The following is a 26435-nucleotide window of genomic DNA, read 5'->3' on the forward strand; positions in this document are numbered from 1 at the left end:
CAATGGTATAATAGGACAAAGTCAACTTAAAGTAGTGTTTGGTTGGGTCATTTAGTCAGCATTGTACATCCGTTTTAGACCCCAAAAGTCATTTTGGGGTCTACACTCGGTTTTGTTAATTGCCACGAAAGGAACATCATGGACGAATTCAAGATAGTGTCCTGCTGCAAATCTGACGTCTGAATTTCTTTGAAGCTCTCTCCCACTCTGCCTCATTTCTTCGAATGTTTCTCTCAGTCTAGATTTTTTTTTTTATTTGTTATTATTAACCTTTTACTGTGTTTTCAGAATATATTAATATTAATATATTAAAAAGATTTAATATATTATGTTAAAAGATGTTTTGACAGCGCATTACGGAGACAATAGATAACAAAATCCAGTACATCTACCATAACAGAGTTATACTATGATTGAAGTTTCGGAGGGTGTACATAAAAATAAATGTTTTAGGATAGTTCAATTCATCAATAACTGATTGGATCATGTTATAATTTTCTTTATTAAAACGATCTTCTTTAATTCCAAAATAATCTTTTTAAATATTAATCCATTATACTCTTCAAGTGTATATTTTCTATTTTTTTCTCATTTAAAATTATCCAATTAAGAAAAAGGTTATAACAATTATTTTTAAATTCAATTCTTTCATAGATATCATTATCAACTTTTGACATTTTAATTATATTGAATACTTGAAAGTTCATTAATCATTTGTTATTACTTGAAATTTTATATGAATAGATAAAAAAAATAGAAAGTATGAGATCATATTAGAGCCTTCATAAGACAAATTATACTTGTTATGAAGGTATAATATTAAACAACTTGTAATAGTATGTATGAATAAAAGTTAAATTATCATGATAATGATTTCTTTCATATGAAAAACATAAAAAATTTGAAATGTATATGTTTATAAAAATACAAATACCAACACCAACGTCTTCTAAAAGTATCCACGTATTCACCTTGACTTTTCCTAAAAGTATCAATACATGTAGTTAAACTAGTACACTCGCTGGCTATATTGTCAATATTCAACTTAAATCAATTAGTAGATAAAACTTATCATATTATGTTTGTAAATGAAACCACTCTATCCTTCATAGTTTAAATATTAAAAAAATTTAGCATAAAAAAATTAGAGAGAATATTACTCATATGCTTCTTATATTTATTCTCAGTCATATACATTAATTTTTTAATTTGAAAAAAATTAGAGAAAATATTATTCATATGCTTCTTATATTTATTCTCAGTCATATATACTAATTCCTTAATTTGAAAAATAACAGTAGTAAAAACAATTAAAACCTAAAATCTATTATGATTTTACATTCTTCAAATCATCTAGATAATTACACTTATGACTGTTACTTTAATCACTTCAAGCAAAAGATTAAAAGGAGATTTTATACACTGAACAATTAAATCCAAAAAAAAAAAAACTACAAATCTTGAAAAACTCTCATAAACCATTTTCACAACAACATAATTATAGGACTCTTAATGAATAAATGAGAGAAATATTCAATATTGTTCCAAAAAAAAATACAAAATATAAAGTCACACTCCTTTTTTGATCTCCAAATCTACTAGCATACAATAGTTTCTAAAGAACAAAAATTTTAACTATTGACAAAACATCAAACTAAATTAGATTCTCTCAATCCACACATTTTATACTAGAAGTTGAAAATAAAACTACTGTATTTGAAAAAGTGAGTAAACCTGAGAAGAAGGTTAAGTATATTTATTAATTATTAATTATTTTTTTCAATATGTAAATATTAATCAAAAAATTAACAAACATGATGATTATGTCAAAAATATAATAATGTTTTCGCACAAATCTTAGTAAAAAATAAGTCTAAATCCATATATATATATATATATATATATATATATATATATATATATATATATATATATATACACACACAAATTTTCTGACGTTCTCTTATTTTATCTGCTCACTTTTCATCCGTAGATTCATTGGGTTCACCTTTTTATTTATTTTTAGGTCTTTGTGATGTTGACCATGTCAATGGCTTATGGAACATTATACGTTAAATATATTTTGGTACTTTTAAAATTTTAAAATTTTAAAATAGTGAATTTTGGTTACTTTGGTAATTTTCTTTTTAAAATTATACATCATTATTTTTAATCCTCTATAATAAATCAACTTTGTTATAAATCTTTAAAAGAAAATTATTTTCAAAAATTTTTACTTTTAAACTTTCATTTTAAAGACTGATAAATAATATTTATTCTAGGATTACAAAAATGTAAGTTTTTTTTTATATGTATCAAAAGATTTAAGGGATTGTGCAAGTGTATATTTGAGAGAAGAAAGACAAGTTCATTCTTATTAAGATGAGAAAATTAGTGGAGAAAGACTCATTATAGCGAGTAAATTTATCAAATGTTTTTTTCTTTTTCTTTCTTTTTACTACATTTTATAATGTGCATGGCATGAACTAATTATGAGAGACGGAAACTAATTCTATATCATGAGAATCAATTATGGGAGACCGATTAGAGAATCTATTTGGAGAAAGAATCGTTTCCTAATTTTGCCTAAACAAATACAATATGGGAAAGGAGTTGGGAGTGGGTTGCAAAAATCATGGATGCAAGAATTGCTAATATAGAATGTTGGTGCAATGTGGCTCACGAAAGGGGATGAATAGAGCGTGAGACATTTTATAATCGTTTAATATAGTAAAACAAATTAAAATTATAAGAAAGAAGAGAATGCACATAAGGATTTATATTACTTCGAACCCAAACGATAAGGATACATCCAGTCTATTAAATAACATGTTTAAGAAATTTCACTAATCAAATTTATTAATTAACAAGAGTATCAACCTCTCTAGGTTATAACAAGTATCAATCTCTCCAAGTTACAACGAGTACAAACCTCCCCAAGTTACAACATGTTTCACCTTCTCCAGGTTACAAGTATAAATCTCTCCAGGTATCATTCTCAATCTCCCTTTGAGATCGAGAACTCTCAATTGAAATAAAAAATAAAAATCTCTAGAAAAAAAGAGTACAATAAAACTCATAACGTATGGATGTTCAACATGCACACATAGATCTTCACAATAGTAAGATATTGTTCGCTCTGTGTCAAACCCTCACAGATTTGCTTTTGGTACCACTCCAGAAGGCCTCTTACCAAGGGAGGTATCTTATGTGTATATAAACTCATGTTCATCTCTTGTTTTATCTCATGTGGAACTATGTTTGTATCCTAACACATAGGATATACTTGTAAAAGATATTACAATGGTTATCACACACCCAATCTCATTCAACAAATTTTAATTTGACTTTAAGCTCACATAGTATCCTCATTTTGAATATGCTTGAAGGATTTGACAATTATGTTCTTGATTATTCTTTCAATATCATGTATTAGCACTCTTTTTTTATTCCATCATTCTTTTAATTTGTCATCATTTTCTTCTTCATTTTGATATTTGTAATACATTGTGTAATTTAACGGTTGATGCATATTAATTTGAGTATTTGCTTCTTGTGAACGATCTATTATTTCCTTTTTTTGTAATTAATCTATTTGAATTTGTTCAATCATCTTACCATTGTGGCTTCGATCTTCAGGATATACTCTTGTAATCTTTGATCTACAAAGTATTTTCCCTTCTCACAATCTTCAATCAAAGAGGATCTCCTTTATAAATTTCTCTCTAATCAGATATTCAATCATCATTGATTTCATTTAGTCATGTCGCAACCGGAATCGCGACGGGACGACGATCCAAAAAAAGAAACGGGTTTTGAAAAGAGATTTGGAGTCGCCACCATAGTTTATTATGGAAAACTATGGAAAAACCTCAAAACGATAAAGCACGGTCCACGAAAACCAAAGATTGGGTTCGGGAGTCGGTTACGCGTGGGGAAGGTGTTAGCACCCCACAACGCCTGCCCTAAGGCAGTACCTTTAACTAAATGCACGAATATGATGTGGTTTTTCAAAATGTTTAATTATCCCCTAAAATAAAATTCTAAATAAACAAAATATATTTTTTAGTTTTTTGGGCCCGACAAGGATTGACCTTGCTCCTACGTATTCTCATTCAAAATGAGAAATCAGGGTTACGTAGTTCTAGCTGAAACTGTTTGTTTGTTTGAAAAAGCAGATGTTTTTTTAATTTTTGGAGATTTTTATGTTTTTAATATTTTCGAGAAAAAGAAGATAATCAGTACTAGGCCGACGCGAACGGTCGCACGAGTACTCATTCCTTTAAAATGATATTTAAATACTTTTAATTAATTATTTTGAAAAGAGAGATAACGATATTAAGCACTAGGCCGATGCGAACGATCACACGAGCACTCATACCGTTATCTACTTATTTAGGATGACTTGAGAGCATTGAGTGCTAGGCTGATGCGGACGATCGCACGAGCACTCATACCCTCGTTTAATATTACGTAAATAAGAGAGAAAGGTATTGAACACTAGGACGATGCGAGCGATCACACGAGTGTTCAACCTTTAAAACATATTTTTGTAATTTTTATTTAAGAAAAAGAAAAGGTTTTTAGCACAAAGACGACGCGAGCGATCACACGTGTGCTTAAACCTTTTCAAAATATTTTTATTTGATTTTTAACTTTTGTAAAAGAAGAGGAAAAGATTTTCAGCACAAGGCCTACGCGAGCGGTCGCACGTGTGCTTAAACCTTTTCAAAATATTTTTTATTTGATTTTTAATTTTTATAAAAGAAAAGGAAAAGATTTTCAGCACAAGGCCTACGCGAGCGGTCGCACGTGTGCTTAAACCTTTTCAAAATATTTTTTATTTGATTTTTAATTTTTATAAAAGAAGAGGAAAAGATTTTCAGCACAAGGCCTACGCGAGCGGTCGCACGTGTGCTTAAACCTTTTCAAAATATTTTTTATTTGATTTTTAATTTTTATAAAAGAAGAGGAAAAGATTTTCAGCACAAGGCCTACGCGAGCGGTCGCACGTGTGCTTAAACCTTTTCAAAATATTTTTTATTTGATTTTTAATTTTTATAAAAGAAAAGGAAAAGATTTTCAGCACAAGGCCTACGCGAGCGGTCGCACGTGTGCTTAAACCTTTTCAAAATATTTTTTATTTGATTTTTAATTTTTATAAAAGAAGAGGAAAAGATTTTCAGCACAAGGCCTACGCGAGCGGTCGCACGTGTGCTTAAACCTTTTCAAAATATTTTTTATTTGATTTTTAATTTTTATAAAAGAAAAGGAAAAGATTTTCAGCACAAGGCCTACGCGAGCGGTCGCACGTGTGCTTAAACCTTTTCAAAATATTTTTTGTAAAATCTTTTTATTTAAACTATCAATATTGTATCATTAAATATATATATTTTAGGATAAGTAAATGTCTAAAATAAATAGGTAAAACAAAATAAGAAAATAAAAGAAAATAAAATGAACAAACAAAAGAAAAGGAAGTGCCGAACGGACGCTGGGAAAGGATTCAGGACAACGAACGTTCGTTGGGGGAGAGGACGAACGTCCATTGGGGAACATAACGGACGGACGCTTAAAAATGTGAGCTAAATGACGAGCGTCCATTGGGCAGATGGTGAACGAACGCTAAAATACGAGCGTTCGCTGTGGAAGTGGCGAACGAGCGCTAAGTAACGAGCGTTCGCTGTGGAAGTGGCGAACGAGCGTCAGTAACGAGCGTTCGCTGTGGAAGTGGCGAACGAGCGCTAAGTAACGAGCGTTCGCTGTGGAAGTGGCGAACGAGCGCTAAGTAACGAGCGTTCGCTGTGGAAGTGGCGAACGAGCGCTAAGTAACGAGCGTTCGTTGTGGGGATGGCGAACGAGCGCTAAGTAACGAGCGTTCGTTGTGGAAGTGGCGAACGAACGTCAGTAACGAGCGTTCGTTGTGGGGATGGCGAACGAGCGCTAAGTAACGAGCGTTCGTTGTGGAAGTGGCGAACGAACGTCGGTAACGAGCGTTCGTTGTGGGGATGGCGAACGAGCGCTAAGTAACGAGCGTTCGTTGTGGAAGTGGCGAACGAGCGCTAAGTAACGAGCGTTCGCTGTGGAAATGGCGAACGAGCGCTAAGTAACGAGCGTTCGTTGTGGGGAGATGGCGAACGAGCGCTCATTGGTGAGAATGTTGAACGAACGGTCAAAAAGGCTAAGGATAACGAGCGTTCGCTCTTTTGGATAACGAGCGCTCGTTGGTGAGAGTGCTGAACGAACGGTCAAAAAGGCTAAGGATAACGAGCGTTCGCTCGTTTAGATGACGATCGCTCATTGGTGAGAAACGAACGCTCAAAAGGCTAAAAGATAACGAGCGTTCGCTCGTTTAGATAACGAGCGCTCGTTCATTTGGAACGTTGCACGAACGGTCAGAAAAAGGCTGAATGTTCCCGAACGTACGTTCATTTCTGGGCCTGGCCCAGTCCAATGCTTCTGACCTAGAATTTTCTAGGGGTTCAGGAGGTTCACCCTCATTCCCACTCATTCACGCTGTTTTGCACCTTCTCCAGAGATTCAAGGTTTCTTGTTCAATCACCACAACTGATCACCACCTCTGCCATGGCCGACCACCGTCACCTCAAACAGAACGCGCCTTGGCTTCACCGGCGACCCCTTCGCACCACCAGAACCACCGTCAGCCAAAACACCATCGTCTCCACTCTTCTCTCTTCGAAAACCAGCAACTCTCAAGGAGGGTTTTTCTCCACCTTCATCTCCGATCCACTCGTGTTATCATCACCCATCAACATCAACTTCACCATTGCTAAAACCTCTACGACGAACACGACCACTGTCACGATAATGTCCCTCCCCGTGCCTATACTCGTCTACCTCCTCAGCCACCTACACGGTCACCATCACCTACCAGGACGACCTTAGCGACGCCACTGCCACCACCACACAGCAGACTACTACTTCCAAACCACCAACCACGAAACAATCAGCTACCCTCTTCCTCTCATTCGATGATTTTCTCGAAGACCGAATGCCCCCCTGCAACACCATTTTTCCCTCTCTGCCTCCCCTAATTTTTAATGTTTACTGATGGGTTTAATGTTGGTTGAACCTCGTTAATTTGGTATTGGAAGAGATGAGTGTGTTGTGTGCATTTTAGCGTGAAGGGGATAGATGATTCTGATGATGGTGCATGGGCTGACGGGATAAGGGATGAATGGAGCTTATGCAGTAAGCATATGTGATGAATCTGAATGTACAGGTGAACAAAAGACCTACCTGCTGTTATGGCTGCTGCTACTGCTAGCTGTGTAGCCGGCGACCTCTTCTCACTCTTCTCTTTCTCTGCCGGTGCCGGTGATGATTCTAGATGATGGTTTCGCGTGTGCACTCTCTCTCCTTTTTTCTCAATCCGATCCAACCAAATTCTGCTGCTCTAACAACCTGGTCTCCCCCCTTTTCTCTCTCCCAAAATCTTAGAAAAATATTCTCTTGACCACCTGGTCCCCCCTGCTGAGACACACCTCCACACGTGCCCTTTTCCACGTTTTCCATTTTTTTTCAATTTTATTATTATTATTTTTTATTATTTTCAGTTTTAATTTTATTTTTCAATTTTTTTTTTTATTAATTTTTTTAATTAATTAATTCTATTAAAACAAATTGAAAATAAGAAATAAAATAGAAATTGAATTAAAAGCAAAGATCTAAAAATATAATAAAATAGAATAAAACCAAAAGGTAAAATAAAAGAAAAATAATAAAAGAAACACTAAAAACACAATTTTTACAAATCCGGACAAAATTGAGTGTTGACAGCTGCCCCTCTTTACTTAGATATTACTAAATAATATGAAAATTTAATCTTTTCGTATTATTTAAGTAAAGCTAAGTAAAGATAAAGACACTAATTTTGTCCGGGTTTCAATCATGAAAGAAAACGAACAAAATAATTCAAGTCACGATGCCAAATGACCAATGTCAAGTAAAGTATCAGTAACAAAAAACTAAAACCTGGATTTGACCATTGCCTCGCAGAGGGCCAAACTCACAGAACAAAAATTTAAATCCGACCATTGCCATGCAGAGGGTCGATAACAGAAAATTAAAACCTGGATTTGACCATTGCCTCGCAGAGGGCCAAACTCACAGAACAGAAATTTAAATCCGACCATTGCCATGCAGAGGGTCGATAACAGAAAATTAAAACCTGGATTTGACCATTGCCTCGCAGAGGGCCAAACTCACAGAACAGAAATTTAAATCCGACCATTGCCATGCAGAGGGTCGATAACAGAAAATTAAAACCTGGATTTGACCATTGCCTCGCAGAGGGCCAAACTCACAGAACAGAAATTTAAATCCGACCATTGCCATGCAGAGGGTCGATAACAGAAAATTAAAACCTGGATTTGACCATTGCCTCGCAGAGGGCCAAACTCACAGAACAGAAATTTAAATCCGACCATTGCCATGCAGAGGGTCGATAACAGAAAACGAAAACCTGGATTTGACCATTGCCTCGCAGAGGGCCAAACTCACAGAACAAAAATTTAAATCCGACCATTGCCATGCAGAGGGTCGATAACAGAGAACTAAAACCTGGATTTGACCATTGCCTCGCAGAGGGCCAAACTCACAGAACAAAAATTTAAACCCAACCATTGCCATGCAGAGGGTCGATAACAGAAAATTAACACCTGATTTGTAACTTTGAAAAGTTGATAAATGCCGAGTAAAACATGAAGATTTTGCAAACAATTCTCCTCGCTTCCTCTAAGATGATGTCATGTCATGATGATGCATGGATGCATGGACACATGAGACTTTCATTTTGTTCTTTTCTTTTGTTCTCGCTTTTCATCATTTTTTTTTTTTTTTTTTTTTTTTTTTTTTTTTTTTTTGAAAATTCCATGCTTGGAATCCATTGTTAATATTGTCATCAAACACAATGTATGTTCAAAACGCATTCCTTAAAAACAACGTTGATAGGTATAGAACCCTTTGATGAGTAGGAAGAAAGTGTAACCCTGAGTTAGAATTCTTTTTATCGCTTTTTACAATCCAAATTAACTTGAACCCTGTAGAATGTGGAAGAATGGTTATGAAAAGCAAATGAATAATGATTAACGTTTGTGTGTCCCTCCTTTGGGGAAAAGTGCTATTAACATGTTGTGCTCCCATACTGCCCCAATTTTGCACAATGGAAAAGTGAAAAGATTTGGGTATGAAGGATTCCCCTAAATTGGATGATCTTCGATTGACAGGGAGATTTTTTTTTTTTTTTTTTTTTTTTTTTGAAAATAACACTGAATTGCGTCGTTCACCACGTCATTTTGTTTCAAAGTTAAACTCGTGAGAAAGATTAGGACCAACAGTCTTCAGTCAGTGTGGACTTTTATTGGCTTGTACCGTGGCTAAAAGTCAAAGGGTTTTGAAAGAAAGGATAACAAAGGCCCAAATAAGTGTTTGACTGTTAAAGTCTGTAAACAAGAATCATTTGCAAGGTGCCCAGTCAATTGTCCTTAGGGATTTGAACTTCAAGCATATTTATTGTTTTTTTCTTTTCTTTTTTTTTTTTTTTTTTTTTTTTTTTTGGATCATTCTTTTCGTTGCCCCTGTTGTGGTCTTTTATGATATTTCCCCTTTCATTCATTTTTTCTCAACTTTGGATGCTTGTGATGTACCCTTTCAAATTGACGTCGACATGCTAATGATTCTTGTCTAGGGTAATGAAAACAATTATGAATTTTGGCTCAAAAGGGGTGCAATTGGATGAACTATTTTTTTGACGATTGGATAACGAAAAACGGCCACACGTCACTCCGAATCTTGTTTGTCTGATTTTCTCTTGAATTTAACCCTGAAACTAAACTATGTAGTACTTGACACATCAATTTCATTTCTTTTTTTTTTTTTTTTTTTTATATATATATATATCTCCCTAATCAGCGAATGCCCCAATATTAGGTATATGGCGAAATCCTTCGTCTTGTGGGAAGCGAAAAAATTAGGGTTCAAGTAATGTGAATGCAGATGCTTTATCAAGAAAAGAACACCGGTTACACCCAAAACCTTGAATCAGGAAAGGACTCACCAACGATATTTTTTCAAAACTCTTTTTTTTGAAAATACTATGTCCTTGACAACTTTATTAACAACAAACTCAACATGTGACCTTCTTTTTTCGTTTTCCTTTTTCGACATCCTCCAGGACCGAGCTCACCAACTTGATATACCTGTGATGCTTTTATCAACAAGCGCTTATTCATTTTCATTTTCATTTTCCTTTGACTACTTAACAGCTCAGCGTGACATGCAATATTTCAGATAGAATGCACACAACCAAAATATGAATGAATTCGCGTGAACTTCATTTTATATAAAAAAAAACACAGAGTACAATAATCTTTAACGATAATATCAACATCCCCTTAATGGCAACCACTATCACGGAATCATCATGCGTAAAACTTTTTTACTGCATCAGAATTAACTGGCAATGGTAACTCCTCTCCGTCCATTCTTGTGAGAATTAGTGCCCCACCAGAAAATGCTTTCTTCACTACAAATGGCCCTTCATAATTTGGAGTCCATTTGCCTCTATGATCTTTCTGTATGGGTAGAATCTTCTTCAACACCAGCTCACCTTCACGAAATTCTCTTGGGTGTACCTTTTTGTCAAATGCCTTCTTCATTCTTCTTTGATACAATTGTCCATGGCATACTGCTGTTAGTCTCTTTTCATCAATGAGATTGAGCTGGTCGAAACGAGCTTGAACCCACTCCGCCTCTTCTAATTGGGTTTCCATTAAAACTCGTAAGGACGGAATTTCCACTTCAAACGGAAGTACTGCCTCCATTCCATATACAAGCGAGAAAGGCGTTGCCCCAGTCGATGTTCGTACCGAAGTGCGATAACCATGTAAAGCAAAAGGAAGCATTTCATGCCAATCCTTATACGTGACCACCATTTTCTGCACAATCTTCTTGATATTTTTGTTAGCAGCCTCTACTGCCCCATTCATCTTTGGACGATAAGGAGAAGAATTAAGATGATGAATTTTGAACTCCTCACATAACTCTGTCATCATCTGGTTGTTCAAGTTAGTGGCATTATCAGTGATGATCCTGTTAGGGATCCCGTATCTGCAAATCAACTCCCTTTTTATGAACTTGGTCACTACCTTTCTAGTTACATTAGCATAAGAAGCGGCCTCAACCCATTTTGTGAAGTAATCGATTGCAACTAATATGAAACGGTGTCCATTTGACGCCTTTGGCTCAATAGCTCCGATGACATCTATTCCCCACATCGAAAAGGGCCATGGTGCAGACAACACGTTCAAGGTCGTGGGTGGAACATTGATATTACTTGCGTATACCTGGCATTTCTCACACTTTCTCACATGTGTACAACAATCATTTTCCATAGTCAACCAAAAATACCCCGCTCTCAGTATCTTCCTGGCCATTGAGTGCCCATTCATGTGCGTGCCAAATGTACCCTCGTGTACTTCTTTTAGTATCAGGTCGGCTTCTTTTGCATCTACGCATCTAAGGAGAACCATGTCATGATTCCTCTTATATAGAATATCCCCACTCAAAATGAAACTGCCAACCAACCTCCTTAGCGCCCTTTTGTCGTTTTCTGATGCCTTTTCTGGATATTCTCGGGTCTTAAGATAATGCTTGATATCAAAGTACCAAGGTTTACCATCTACCTCCTCTTCAATGAAATGACAATACGCTGGTTTCGCATGACTCTTCATTTCAATCATTGGCAATTCTGCATCTTGATCCACTTCAAACATCGATGACAAGGTAGCCAATGCGTCTGCTAATTGATTATCTTCTCTCGGTATATGATTAAACGTGATGGAATCGAAATACTCAATTAATCCCCTGATGTAAGCTTGGTATGGAATTAATTTAGTATCCCTAGTCTCCCATTCTCCCTTCAATTGATGGATGACCAAAGCTGAATCTCCATATACATCCAGAATTTTTGCTTTAGACTCTATAGCTGCTCGAATTCCCATGGCACAGGCTTCATATTCTGCGATATTATTCGTGCAATTAAAACACAACCTTGCCGTCATTGGAATGTATTGATTCTTAGGAGAGATAAGCACTGCCCCTATTCCATGCCCCATTACATTCGAGGCCCCATCGAATAATACCGTCCAGGCTTTTTCATCTTTGTCCTCTTTATTCTCAGCAAATAAAGCCATGATATCTTCATCAGGAAACTCGGGTTGCATTGGCTGATAATCATTAATGGGCTGATGGGCTAAATATTCCGCTAAAGCGCTACCCTTGATAGATTTCTGAGTAACATATACAATGTCGTACTCTGACAATAGCATCTGCCATCGAGCTATCCTTCCAGTGAGAGCGGGCTTTTCAAAAATATACTTGATAGGATCCATTTTAGATATCAACCAAGTAGAGTGGCTCAACATGTATTGCCTTAGACGATGAGTAGCCCACGCCAGTGCACAACAAGTTCGCTCTAACGACGAATATCGTTGTTCGCAATCTGTGAATCTCTTGCTCAAGTAATATATAGCATGCTCTCTTTTCCCATCTTCATCATGCTGACCCAATACACAACCCATTGAATTATCCAATACGGTCAAATACAAAATGAGCGGTCTTCCTGGCATAGGTGGACGCAATACAGGAGGGTCTTGCAGGTATTGTTTGACCTTTTCAAAAGCAACTTGACAATCTTCGTTCCAGACTACGGCCTGGTTTTTCCATAGTAACTTGAACATTGGTTCACAAGTATCAGTTAATTGGGAGATGAACCTAGCAATGTAGTTCAATCTTCCCAAAAAACCTCGAACCTCCTTTTCTGTTCTGGGCGCAGGCATTTCCGTTATCGCTCTTACTTTGTCCGGATCAACTTCTATCCCTCTTTGACTGACAATGAAACCCAACAATTTTCCAGACTTTACTCCAAACGTGCATTTGGCAGGATTTAACCTGAGTTTGTACTTTCTCAGTCTCTCCAATAATTTCTTTAGATTGAAAATATGCTCCTCTTCTGATTCCGATTTTGCAATCATGTCATCCACATAAACTTCAATTTCTTTATGCATCATATCATGAAAGAGTGTCACCATTGCCCTTTGGTATGTTGCCCCAGCATTCTTGAGTCCGAAAGACATCACCTTATAACAGAATGTTCCCCACAACGTGATAAAGGTTATTTTTTCCATATCTTCCGGTGCCATTTTAATTTGATTATATCCCGAGAATCCATCCATGAACGAAAATAACGAAAATTTGGCCGTATTATCAACCAGAGTATCGATGTGTGGTAACGGGAAATTATCCTTCGGACTTGCACGATTCAAATCACGATAGTCAACACACATTCGAACCTTCCCATCCTTCTTAGGCACTGGTACAACATTCGCTACCCATTGTGGGTATCTTGCCACGGCCAAAAATCCTGCGTCAAATTGCTTTTGGACCTCCTCTTTAATTTTTAGTGACATTTCCGGCTTCATTCTTCTTAGTTTTTGCTTGACTGGAGGGCATTCTGGCTTGAGTGGGAGCTTATGCTGCACAATATCTGTATCCAGACCCGGCATGTCATTGTAAGACCACGCGAATACATCTTTAAACTCCTTCAATAAGGCACGCAACCTTTCCCTCACTTCCGTTTTCATACTAGTACCGATTTTCACCTCCTTTATCTCATCATTCTCCCCCAAGTTGAGTATTTCAATCTCCTCCTGATGGGGTTTTATCTCCTTAGATTCTTGTTCCACTAATCTCAACAATTCTGGAGAGGGTTCCACATCATCTTCGAAATCATCTTCCGTATTATTGATAGGGTGCTCAAAATTAGGAACATTGATATCATTATTTTCAAAACAATCATTGTCACATCTGCATCATTTAAATTTATGAAAAAGTATAAATAAATAAGATAAACAAAAAATGCCAAATGATGATGAAATGCAACTTTATTGTCACGCTGAGTGAAAAGTAAAAAGAATCAATCCGCAAAACTTTAGTTCTAAAGCCCCAATCGAAACTATGAGCTTAATTAAAACTATTACATTTTGTTCACATTAAGCATCACAGGTAGATCCAATGTTTCCCAATTGTTGAGTTGAGTATCAGGGGAGCAAGCCCACACAAAGCTCGAACTTTGAGGCCTTTCTTCATCCTCCACGGCTGCTATCTGGCCAGTGTTGATCCACCCAGCACTGCGGAAGCTTTCCTTGATGTCAACAATGTGAATTTTGCTCTCTCTGGGCCCTCGTCTTTCTGCACGGGCCAGACTGCGCTCTTTTCTTTCTTCAATCACCCTTTTCCTGTCTTCCTTGGTAGGTTTGTACCCCAAGCCATATCTGTTCTTATTTTCAACGATTTCTAGAGGGAATGCTCGCCCCTGCCGATATTTGCCCAAACCTTCCCCATATACATAGCCCTCTTTTATCATAATCTTAGCCATCATAATAGAAGCACATGATAAACGAGGATTTACTGGAAACTGTTCCACACAAGCATTTCCCACAATCTCCAACGATTGAAAGGCTATCTCGAGAGCTTCTTCAGCCGCTTCGATGTATCGTGTGGATGATGGCCCACTCACCAGAAAATCCTCTTCTCCTGATACTATCACTAGTTTATCTCCCATCACGTACTTCAACTTCTGGTGTAATGAAGAAGGCACAACTCCCGCCGAATGAATCCATGGGCGTCCCAACAGACAACTGTAAGCTGGCAGGATATCCATAACCTGGAATGTTATTTGAAATACACAAGGGCCAACTTGTATTGGCAATTCCACCTCTCCCATCACTTCTCGTTTGCTACCATCAAACGCTCTCACAATCATTGAACTCGGCCTCATATGCATTCCTTCGCAAGGTAGCTTTTCCAGAGTTGCTTTCGGCATGACATTCAAGGAGGACCCATTGTCCACTAAAACACGCGCTATAACATGATCCAGGCATTTCACAGAGACGTGAAGAGCCTTGTTATGCCCTCTTCCTTCAGCAGGTATCTCTTCATCCGTAAAGGTGAGATAATTATTAGCAACAATATTGCCAACAATACCCTCGAATTTATTCAACGAAATACCTTGCTCCACATGAGCCTCACTGAGTATCTTCATTAGCAACTTTCTGTGTGATGCCGAATGCATGAGCAAATCTAACAAGGATATGCGAGCAGGCATACGGTTTAACTGTTCCACCACCTTATATTCGCTTTGTTGTATGAATTTTAAAAATTCAATAGCCTCCTCTTCAGAAACCTCTCTCTTCTCTTCCTTGTCGGGGATTTCCTCTGTCTGTGCCCCCTTCCCCTTTAAGAATTCTTTTGCTTTCGCGGCTATCGTTGCTTCATTATCATTAACCCTTTCTCGTGCCAACTCAGGTGATGTGAAAATCCGACCACTCCTAGTCATTCCCCCTATCCCTGATATGTTTTTGACGACAGGGTCAACGCTTTGCATTTCGCCTGACGCATACGTCCCATATCTCCATGGGACGGCTTTTTCGTTCTTGTAAGGAAAAGGGGCTGGTACATGGATAACCACAGGCGACCTTCCTTGAGTTGGTGGAATAGAGGTAGTCTTAGTGAAACGGATCACCAATGGTTCTGGTACAATCATGCCGGATTCATCACCAGTTTGTGCAAATACATCACCCTCTTCCCTCTTGTAGCATACCTGCATCAGACCACGATCTAGCAGGTCTTGCAGAATTTCTTCAAATTCAACACACTCCTCAATAGAGTGCTCAGCCTCTGGGTGGAGCGCGCATGCCATACTCTCATCATAATCACCCTTCAAGATACCCACTTTCAGCAACGCCTCCAAGATAAACCTCCTAGAGCTCTTAACTTCTTTCACATTTCTCACCAGCTCATGTTCTTTCACTTCGACAGCATTCGTCGAAGCACTTCCATGCCCAGATAAAGGATTGGACTCGACACTAGGTTTATCCTCTTGGAACTTTAACCACCCAGAATCAATTAGAGTCTGCACTTTATGCTTGAAAGCCAGACACCTCTCAGTGGAATGACCAGCGGCCCCTCCATGATAACTACACTTTGCCTCTGCATCATAGCCTCTTGGGTATGGAGGCTGCAAAGGCTTCAGGGGACAAACGACAACTAGCCCTTGTTTGATAAGCTGAGGCAATAATTCCGTATAAGTTGTAGGAATTGGAGTAAAGTTAACATAATTTCTTTCCTGGTTCCTTCTTGGATAAGCATTTGGACCCACATTCATATTGGAAACTACATTTGCCCCTCCCCTCCAATTATTCGTCGGAATGTATTGTGGTTGATAGTACCCTGGTTGTTGTTGAGGCCTAATTTGATGACCAAATGACGCGTTAGCTGCATGTGGATGTTGACCCCAGTATGGTCGATAGTTATGAGTGGGAGCCTGACCTCTCCACACGGGGGTTGCAGATGTTGCATGCACATCTCCCTCCTTTCTTTTCCCTGAGTTGAAATTGGGTTTTTTGGAGTTTGCACCCGTCGACGAGCCATATGCAATCTTCCCATTCTTCAACCCGATCTCTATCCGCTCACCTATCACGATGATATCAGCAAAATTTGAAGATACATTTCCCACCATATGTTCATAGAATGGTGGTTGGAGCGTATTTACAAACATTGCCACCATTTCTTTATCATACAAAGGTGGCTCGACTTGTGCAGCCAATTCCCTCCACCGCTGAGCATACTCCTTAAAACTTTCGTTGTCTTTCTTCGACATGTTTTGCAACTGTAAACGATCTGGCGCAACATGTGTATTGTATATATACTGCTTCACAAAAGCATCAGCCAAGTCCGCCCAACAACGAATTCGAGCCGGCTCCAAATGGGTATACCAATTTAACGCCACTCCAGCCAAACTATCTTGAAAAACATGGATGAGCAGCTGCTCATCATAAGCATATGCAGCCATCTTTCTGCAAAACATGGTTAGATGGCTCTTAGGGCAAGTGTTACCCCTATATTTTTCAAATTCCGGCGCCTTGAACTTAGGCGGGATTTTCAAGCCCGGAACCAAACTCAATCGGGCCGCATCTCCAAACCCGTAGCTCTCAACCCCCTCAACAGCTCTCAACCTCGCCTCCAGACTTTCCAACCTACCCGTAGCTCCAACGAGGCTACCAAATCCCCCAACCACCGTGGCGTGTGGTGCAGCTTCGGCTGAAAAATCCTCCCTAGCAACCACAGGCGGTACTGGGGTCACCCGAATTCCATCAGTGGTGTTGGTCTCATTCATTCCCGTGCCCACCATGGGAGCCGACACTAAGACAGGTCCCTGAGTGCCGATTGGTGGTATATTGACAGTCGCGGGGAATGAGAATGAAGCGTGCTCAGCTTCTGAGTACTCTCCTACAGGAGGAGTGTAACCTGTAGGTAAACCATACAGTGGGAAAGGAACAGATTGGCTCGCAGCGTTGAACATTGAGGGATAAGGGTGAGCATTCCCCTCAACATGCGCAGATGAAGACTCTCCAGTAGTCTTCAGGGCTTCGAGAGCCGCCAAAATCTGGGCCATTTGATCCTTCAACTGGCTGACATCGGCCTTAATAGATTCGTGTGACTGCTCCCAATTCTCCATGACCTTCGAGTTAGCTCTAGTCCTGTACGGATGTCGTGGAAAATTTGCCGTTGTTTTCTCACTTGTACTGCTGTTTATTTTTTATTAAATTAAATTAAATAAGGATGAAAAATGCAAAACAAAAGAAAACATGATGCATGCTAGTGATAAGTGGAAATCACAGGATAACGATGACAATACTGATGGAAAATTAACACAAGCCGATACCAAACAAACATCCCTTATCTTTCATTTAAAGAAAATTTGATCCATTACATCGTCTAAGTAACAAAACATATAATTCCGATGTACATCAATCCCGCGCCCGGGCAATGAAAGATTTCATCTCTCCCACCAACCATTTACAATGATTAATAAACAATTCTATTTCCACTGGTGAGTTACAAAAATGAGTGCTTGCTTCAGCATTCGACACCATCCTGGGGATGTCTTCAATTGCCCCGTTTGCCAAAGCAGCCAACTGAGAGAATCTTTCCTTCCAGTGCTTTACAGCCATTTCTTGCTCGGCGATGTGCTCTTCCATTCGCTTTATCAAGGCCTGATGCCTTTCTTCAAAATCTATCGACCTCCATCGCTCCTCCTGTTCCTCGATATATTCCTCCATTTGTTTTATCAGAGTTCGATGCTCTTCCTCTGCTTCTGTTAGCTTCCAACGCTCCCTATTCATATCCGCCTCAAATGACATGGCCATCTCTTTCATCTCATGCCCCGCTTTTTCTATCTGAATCTACGCTTCTCTTAATCTCTTCAGGGCTTCTCGTTTATCTCTTTTGGCTTCTTCGTAGAGGTGCTTCCACTCCTTCCCCTCTTCTAAAGCTACCTTCTTCTCATTTACCCTCATAGATAATTCCTTACTCGCAGCTGCCAGATCCTGTTTCACTCGAAATGTGTAATCCCTCTCAGCCTTCTGGCTTTTGACAAGGTTTTCATAAGCCCGCGACTTTTCTTCATTATCATTTTTCATATCCACAAGATCATTACGCGCCCTTTGTAATTCGTTTTCCAACCTAGCATTCCTAATTTTCAATTTCTCCATCTCAGCTTTCAATTGTTGCACCTCTTCACTTTCTGGAGCTTGGGATGGTCCTTCACTAGCTGATTGATCCTTGATTGGCTTGAAAGGCAACTTGACCACTTTCACTCTCTCTAGAATCCATGTGTGATAACTAACTTTGCTATCCACTACTCCATCCCTCAAGTCCTTCTCTGCTCGAACAACATTTTCCCAGGCGCTTTTAACCTTTCTTAACAGTTCGATGAAATGCCCGTCTTCGTAATAAATGAATAGGGTAGCAAGGTAATCTGATGAAGGTGCCCCTTTTATAGGATGCCCAAATTGTCTTTGCACCAAAAGAGGGTTGTAATTGATACAGTACCGGGCACCTATGAGAGGTACATTAGGAAAACTACCACAATGTTGTATAGCCAGTTTATTTCCGAGCCAAGGAAGGCGCCATTTTATACTTCTTTCGCTCAAGCCGGCAAGGAATCGGGCCCAATCGTTTCCTCCTTTACCTTTAAGCCCTTGGTGTGACAAATTCTCCGATAGACTCTTAACGTCGACCATCTCTTTAAACACGCGCGTTGTCATCCATGTATACAACGCCGGTAAGCAACAAAGAATCTTCTTTCCCTTTCTCTCATGGCAAAAACTTAAAGTCCCATAAACATCTGCAAGAACTGCTGTTACAGGATTCTCTGATCTGGTTTTACTCGCCACGAAGACGTCTATCGCGGTGTAATCCACAAATTCTTCTATTTTGGGAAACAAGACAATGCCATATATGGTGAGGGCTAATACATCCATGAAAGTTTCCCAATCTTCTTTATCAGCCAGATGATGTAAATACTGCTCTAGATATCCCTGTGATAACCCATGCACTTGATTCCTCATCATCATCCTGTCTTCAAGCTCCTTGGGATGTAATTTCATGATGGTAGCAATAGTGGGTATAGAGGCATGATGCTCTAAATGTTGGTAGGGAGTGGTGCCCTCCAATGGCAAACCCAAGATATGCTCGAACTCCTCTATGGTTGGCGCCAACTGAAAGTCTTGAAATGTGAAACATCGAAGCGGAGAGTCATAATATTGTGCCAAGGCTGTGATAGCGGGTATTTGTACTTCAACCTCCATTAAATTCAACAAATTTCCATGTCTTCTCTGAAAGGTTTCTCTCTTTATAGTCTTAAGCCTTTTGCCCAAGTTTATCAGCCCGGTCAAATTTCCAACATGAGTCCTTAGACTATACTTTTTTCTTAACTCGGAAGAGTCGGCATGCCGTGTAGCATCGGATCTTGTGTTAACATCCATCTCGTATGAAGTCAAGTAGGTACCTGTGATTTCCCTTAAAATTAACATGTTACTAAATGATGTATGAATATGATGCATGATAATAAAATAACATGACAAAACAAAACACATGCATGGTATGGAATGTAATATCATAAAAAACGAACAGCGTGAGGGTTACAGAAGCATATATTCCTCCCATCGTGCCCTACCAAAGGTTCACTGCTTTGAGTTCAAGGTCAAGTATATGCAATCTCACAAGGGTAGTTCCCTGAACCTAAAGGTCAAAGGTCACTAGAGCTATGGCCCCCTTCATAGCATTTCCACAACAGTCGAGTAATCAACTAGGTGTGAAAACACATATGAAGAGAACAGACTCTAGCTGGAGTTCTCACGATAGCCAAACAGGAAGTACATCCCAGAGTGACACCGCTACACAACTCCTCTAATTCTAAGCTATGCTCAGACCCGGGTATAGGGCCCCACTCATGATATGCCAAAAGTGTGTGTGTGAAGGGAGGAAATTATGCACACCCAAACCCTCACCTGCAAAACAACCAGAAAAATTCCCAGGCAGATATAAACATATTGTCTACCCTAGGGTTCAATATTCCACAGTTATTGCAGTTATTCTAAATATCAAGCATAGATAGAGAAAAGGGAAAGAAAAACACAAAGCAAAACCACACCAAATTCGCGCATCTAATTAAATGGCTCGACTCTCATTCTCGGTCCCCAGTGGAGTCGCCATCTGTCGCAACCGGAATCGCGACGGGACGACGATCCAAAAAAAGAAACGGGTTTTGAAAAGAGATTTGGAGTCGCCACCATAGTTTATTATGGAAAACTATGGAAAAAACCTCAAAACGATAAAGCACGGTCCACGAAAACCAAAGATTGGGTTCGGGAGTCGGTTACGCGTGGGGAAGGTGTTAGCACCCCACAACGCCTGCCCTAAGGCAGTACCTTTAACTAAATGCACGAATATGATGTGGTTTTTCAAAATGTTTAATTATCCCCTAAAATAAAATTCTAAATAAACAAAATATATTTTTTAGTTTTTTGGGCCCGACAAGGATTGACCTTGCTCCTACGTATTCTCATTCAAAATGAGAAATCAGGGTTACGTAGTTCTAGCTGAAACTGTTTGTTTGTTTGAAAAAGCAGATGTTTTTTAATTTTTGGAGATTTTTATGTTTTTAATATTTTCGAGAAAAAGAAGATAATCAGTACTAGGCCGACGCGAACGGTCGCACGAGTACTCATTCCTTTAAAATGATATTTAAATACTTTTAATTAATTATTTTGAAAAGAGAGATAACGATATTAAGCACTAGGCCGATGCGAACGATCACACGAGCACTCATACCGTTATCTACTTATTTAGGATGACTTGAGAGCATTGAGTGCTAGGCTGATGCGGACGATCGCACGAGCACTCATACCCTCGTTTAATATTACGTAAATAAGAGAGAAAGGTATTGAACACTAGGACGATGCGAGCGATCACACGAGTGTTCAACCTTTAAAACATATTTTTGTAATTTTTATTTAAGAAAAAGAAAAGGTTTTTAGCACAAAGACGACGCGAGCGATCACACGTGTGCTTAAACCTTTTCAAAATATTTTTATTTGATTTTTAACTTTTGTAAAAGAAGAGGAAAAGATTTTCAGCACAAGGCCTACGCGAGCGGTCGCACGTGTGCTTAAACCTTTTCAAAATATTTTTTATTTGATTTTTAATTTTTATAAAAGAAAAGGAAAAGATTTTCAGCACAAGGCCTACGCGAGCGGTCGCACGTGTGCTTAAACCTTTTCAAAATATTTTTTATTTGATTTTTAATTTTTATAAAAGAAGAGGAAAAGATTTTCAGCACAAGGCCTACGCGAGCGGTCGCACGTGTGCTTAAACCTTTTCAAAATATTTTTTATTTGATTTTTAATTTTTATAAAAGAAGAGGAAAAGATTTTCAGCACAAGGCCTACGCGAGCGGTCGCACGTGTGCTTAAACCTTTTCAAAATATTTTTTATTTGATTTTTAATTTTTATAAAAGAAAAGGAAAAGATTTTCAGCACAAGGCCTACGCGAGCGGTCGCACGTGTGCTTAAACCTTTTCAAAATATTTTTTATTTGATTTTTAATTTTTATAAAAGAAGAGGAAAAGATTTTCAGCACAAGGCCTACGCGAGCGGTCGCACGTGTGCTTAAACCTTTTCAAAATATTTTTTATTTGATTTTTAATTTTTATAAAAGAAAAGGAAAAGATTTTCAGCACAAGGCCTACGCGAGCGGTCGCACGTGTGCTTAAACCTTTTCAAAATATTTTTTGTAAAATCTTTTTATTTAAACTATCAATATTGTATCATTAAATATATATATTTTAGGATAAGTAAATGTCTAAAATAAATAGGTAAAACAAAATAAGAAAATAAAAGAAAATAAAATGAACAAACAAAAGAAAAGGAAGTGCCGAACGGACGCTGGGAAAGGATTCAGGACAACGAACGTTCGTTGGGGGAGAGGACGAACGTCCATTGGGGAACATAACGGACGGACGCTTAAAAATGTGAGCTAAATGACGAGCGTCCATTGGGCAGATGGTGAACGAACGCTAAAATACGAGCGTTCGCTGTGGAAGTGGCGAACGAGCGCTAAGTAACGAGCGTTCGCTGTGGAAGTGGCGAACGAGCGTCAGTAACGAGCGTTCGCTGTGGAAGTGGCGAACGAGTGCTAAGTAACGAGCGTTCGCTGTGGAAGTGGCGAACGAGCGCTAAGTAACGAGCGTTCGCTGTGGAAGTGGCGAACGAGCGCTAAGTAACGAGCGTTCGTTGTGGGGATGGCGAACGAGCGCTAAGTAACGAGCGTTCGTTGTGGAAGTGGCGAACGAACGTCAGTAACGAGCGTTCGTTGTGGGGATGGCGAACGAGCGCTAAGTAACGAGCGTTCGTTGTGGAAGTGGCGAACGAACGTCGGTAACGAGCGTTCGTTGTGGGGATGGCGAACGAGCGCTAAGTAACGAGCGTTCGTTGTGGAAGTGGCGAACGAGCGCTAAGTAACGAGCGTTCGCTGTGGAAATGGCGAACGAGCGCTAAGTAACGAGCGTTCGTTGTGGGGAGATGGCGAACGAGCGCTCATTGGTGAGAATGTTGAACGAACGGTCAAAAAGGCTAAGGATAACGAGCGTTCGCTCTTTTGGATAACGAGCGCTCGTTGGTGAGAGTGCTGAACGAACGGTCAAAAAGGCTAAGGATAACGAGCGTTCGCTCGTTTAGATGACGATCGCTCATTGGTGAGAAACGAACGCTCAAAAGGCTAAAAGATAACGAGCGTTCGCTCGTTTAGATAACGAGCGCTCGTTCATTTGGAACGTTGCACGAACGGTCAGAAAAAGGCTGAATGTTCCCGAACGTACGTTCATTTCTGGGCCTGGCCCAGTCCAATGCTTCTGACCTAGAATTTTCTAGGGGTTCAGGAGGTTCACCCTCATTCCCACTCATTCACGCTGTTTTGCACCTTCTCCAGAGATTCAAGGTTTCTTGTTCAATCACCACAACTGATCACCACCTCTGCCATGGCCGACCACCGTCACCTCAAACAGAACGCGCCTTGGCTTCACCGGCGACCCCTTCGCACCACCAGAACCACCGTCAGCCAAAACACCATCGTCTCCACTCTTCTCTCTTCGAAAACCAGCAACTCTCAAGGAGGGTTTTTCTCCACCTTCATCTCCGATCCACTCGTGTTATCATCACCCATCAACATCAACTTCACCATTGCTAAAACCTCTACGACGAACACGACCACTGTCACGATAATGTCCCTCCCCGTGCCTATACTCGTCTACCTCCTCAGCCACCTACACGGTCACCATCACCTACCAGGACGACCTTAGCGACGCCACTGCCACCACCACACAGCAGACTACTACTTCCAAACCACCAACCACGAAACAATCAGCTACCCTCTTCCTCTCATTCGATGATTTTCTCGAAGACCGAATGCCCCCCTGCAACACCATTTTTCCCTCTCTGCCTCCCCTAATTTTTAATGTTTACTGATGGGTTTAATGTTGGTTGAACCTCGTTAATTTGGTATTGGAAGAGATGAGTGTGTTGTGTGCATTTTAGCGTGAAGGGGATAGATGATTCTGATGATGGTGCATGGGCTGACGGGATAAGGGATGAATGGAGCTTATGCAGTAAGCATATGTGATGAATCTGAATGTACAGGTGAACAAAAGACCTACCTGCTGTTATGGCTGCTGCTACTGCTAGCTGTGTAGCCGGCGACCTCTTCTCACTCTTCTCTTTCTCTGCCGGTGCCGGTGATGATTCTAGATGATGGTTTCGCGTGTGCACTCTCTCTCCTTTTTTCTCAATCCGATCCAACCAAATTCTGCTGCTCTAACAACCTGGTCTCCCCCCTTTTCTCTCTCCCAAAATCTTAGAAAAATATTCTCTTGACCACCTGGTCCCCCCTGCTGAGACACACCTCCACACGTGCCCTTTTCCACGTTTTCCATTTTTTTTCAATTTTATTATTATTATTTTTTATTATTTTCAGTTTTAATTTTATTTTTCAATTTTTTTTTTTTATTAATTTTTTTAATTAATTAATTCTATTAAAACAAATTGAAAATAAGAAATAAAATAGAAATTGAATTAAAAGCAAAGATCTAAAAATATAATAAAATAGAATAAAACCAAAAGGTAAAATAAAAGAAAAATAATAAAAGAAACACTAAAAACACAATTTTTACAAATCCGGACAAAATTGAGTGTTGACAAGTCATATCCTTAATTATATCTTCAATCAACTTTGAACCTTTGAATATTTGTTTCACAATATGATAATACTATTATTTCATTGTTGATTCAATAATAAATTTCAACTTTTGGATTTTCATCATGTCAGACTTGATCTCTATATCACTAAGTGATTTGTTGACTCTTTAGCATAATCTATTCGATTCATCCTGACTCATCTAATGCATGCTTGATTTCACTCGTCTAGTCAACCTTTCATTGGAGTCATCTAATGGAAGTACTTGTTTAGATGGAATGTTTGACTTTTAGCTTTAGAAGTTTACTTGAATTGTTTAACATCAGTACTCGTCTAGTGCCTTGGTGCATTGTGTTAAGTCGTCTAGTCAACACACTTATCTAATGAGTTCAACTGAGCTTATACCTATTTAAGTTATCTAGTGCCTAGATCGTGATGGTATCAGAGGGGGTATTTTTCGAAGAGTATAGCGCAGCGGAATTAAAACTCAGAGAGCGGAAAGCGTGTTCGATCACAATTAAAAATAATTTGGTCCTTTTAGTAAAAATAATTTTCTTTCTGAAAATTAATCAAACAGTTGATATACGTAAAATAATATGAGTGTAGGGAATAAGAAGATCAATACAGAATTTTTCTCCTGGTTCGAATCAAAAGATTCTACGTCCAGTCGTTAATCACTATAAATAGTGATTAACCTTTTTTCACTAAAAATGGTTTAACAGATTACAAGATAATGAACAGGAATAAAATGTAAAGAACCACTCTACCAACTTGAAGAGAACCGCTCCAGCAATCGACCAACGATTCACAAGCTTCTCCTTTCACAAGACCAGGCAGAGCACCTTGCTAACTTGAAGAGAGTCTGCTCCGACTATCGACACACACGATACGCGAGCCTCTCCTTTCACAAGACCAAGCAAGGGAACAATGAACAAAAAGCTCTCTAAGAACGTTCCTCTGACACACAGTGTTCTAAGCTTTCTCAGTTCAAAAACGTTACCTTCTGATTTCTCCAAATCAAATTATATAGCCAAGTACACTGAGTGCCAAAGGTCAGCTCTCAACTGCCATGAATAATCGATTATTGTAAGTGATAATCGATTATTCAAGTCCGTTACAGGTTTTCAAAAATGTGATAATCGATTATATGAAGTGATAATCGATTATTCAAGTATGACTTGTGATAATCGATTATTGCTTAACCATAATCGATTATTCTAGTAAAAATTACAATGTTTAACATTTTCCTACTACATTCAAAATCTACAAGTTGCTTTTTTAAATATTTTCCTACTACATCCAAAATCTATAAGTTGCAGCATCATCAAAATACATCTTCAGGTTTTACCAATACTCCTTATTGGTAACAATCTCCCCCTTTTTGATGATGATCAAAAACTCTCTTTTTAAAAGCAACTCAGGTTTACCTGCAACATATATAAACTAATGGACAACCACAGTTAGCAGTACCTGTACAATTAAAAAACTATTATTTTTTTTTAATCCTCCCCTTATATTTCTTCTCCCCCTTTTTGATCATAAGCAAAAAGAATAATGTAATAACCTCCCCCTTAATATGAGCTCCCCCTCAAAATGGAATATATGCAAAAAATAAAAGCTCATTATATTAAGAACAGAAAGGAATTACATGAAATTCATAAAGATTAAGAAACTAAATACCATAACGAAAATAACATAACAATCAAACTTAGAGGCCTAAAACCTAGAATTCAGGACTAGGAGAACGTTCAGGAGGTGGGAT

General features: G+C 38.8%; 2 protein-coding genes across 2 annotated transcripts; both read right to left on the reverse strand.

Annotated features, from left to right (window-relative positions):
• Positions 1–6558: 6558 nt before the first annotated feature.
• Positions 6559–13055, reverse strand: LOC148199622 (uncharacterized). The gene is made up of 3 exons (XM_088112726.1): positions 12879–13055; positions 11489–12752; positions 6559–6734 (listed from the first exon to the last, which is right to left on the reverse strand). The coding sequence occupies exons 1-3, from the start codon at positions 13053–13055 to the stop codon at positions 6559–6561; spliced, it is 1617 nt and encodes a 538-aa protein (XP_087968852.1).
• Positions 13056–14056: 1001 nt separating this feature from the next.
• LOC148199623 (uncharacterized) lies at positions 14057–23909 on the reverse strand. The gene is made up of 3 exons (XM_088112727.1): positions 23770–23909; positions 16070–17117; positions 14057–15967 (listed from the first exon to the last, which is right to left on the reverse strand). The coding sequence occupies exons 1-3, from the start codon at positions 23907–23909 to the stop codon at positions 14057–14059; spliced, it is 3099 nt and encodes a 1032-aa protein (XP_087968853.1).
• Positions 23910–26435: the final 2526 nt, after the last annotated feature.

This window comes from Vigna umbellata, chromosome 4 (assembly GCF_029865625.1).
Source record: "Vigna umbellata cultivar VRB3 chromosome 4, Vumbellata_1.0, whole genome shotgun sequence".
NCBI classification, from domain to species: Eukaryota; Viridiplantae; Streptophyta; class Magnoliopsida; order Fabales; family Fabaceae; genus Vigna; species Vigna umbellata.

What these genes read in the sequence shown, in the direction of transcription:
- LOC148199622 (XM_088112726.1), bottom strand. Translation starts at nt 13,055, where the DNA reads ATGATTGCAAAATCGGAATCAGAAGAGGAGCATATTTTCAATCTAAAG. An exon ending in TAGAAGTTGATCCGGACAAA is followed by an intron (nt 12,753 to 12,878) that starts GTAAGAGCGATA and finishes CCAATGTTCAAG; the next exon opens with TTACTATGGAAAAACCAGGC. An exon ending in ACTAAAAGAAGTACACGAGG is followed by an intron (nt 6,735 to 11,488) that starts GTACATTTGGCA and finishes TCGGAGATGAAG; the next exon opens with GTGGAGAAAAACCCTCCTTG.
- LOC148199623 (XM_088112727.1), bottom strand. Translation starts at nt 23,909, where the DNA reads ATGGTGTTGCAGGGGGGCATTCGGTCTTCGAGAAAATCATCGAATGAG. An exon ending in GCGTCGCTAAGGTCGTCCTG is followed by an intron (nt 17,118 to 23,769) that starts GTAGGTGATGGT and finishes AGCTACGGGTAG; the next exon opens with GTTGGAAAGTCTGGAGGCGA. An exon ending in CAAGAGGCTATGATGCAGAG is followed by an intron (nt 15,968 to 16,069) that starts GCAAAGTGTAGT and finishes GGGTGGTTAAAG; the next exon opens with TTCCAAGAGGATAAACCTAG.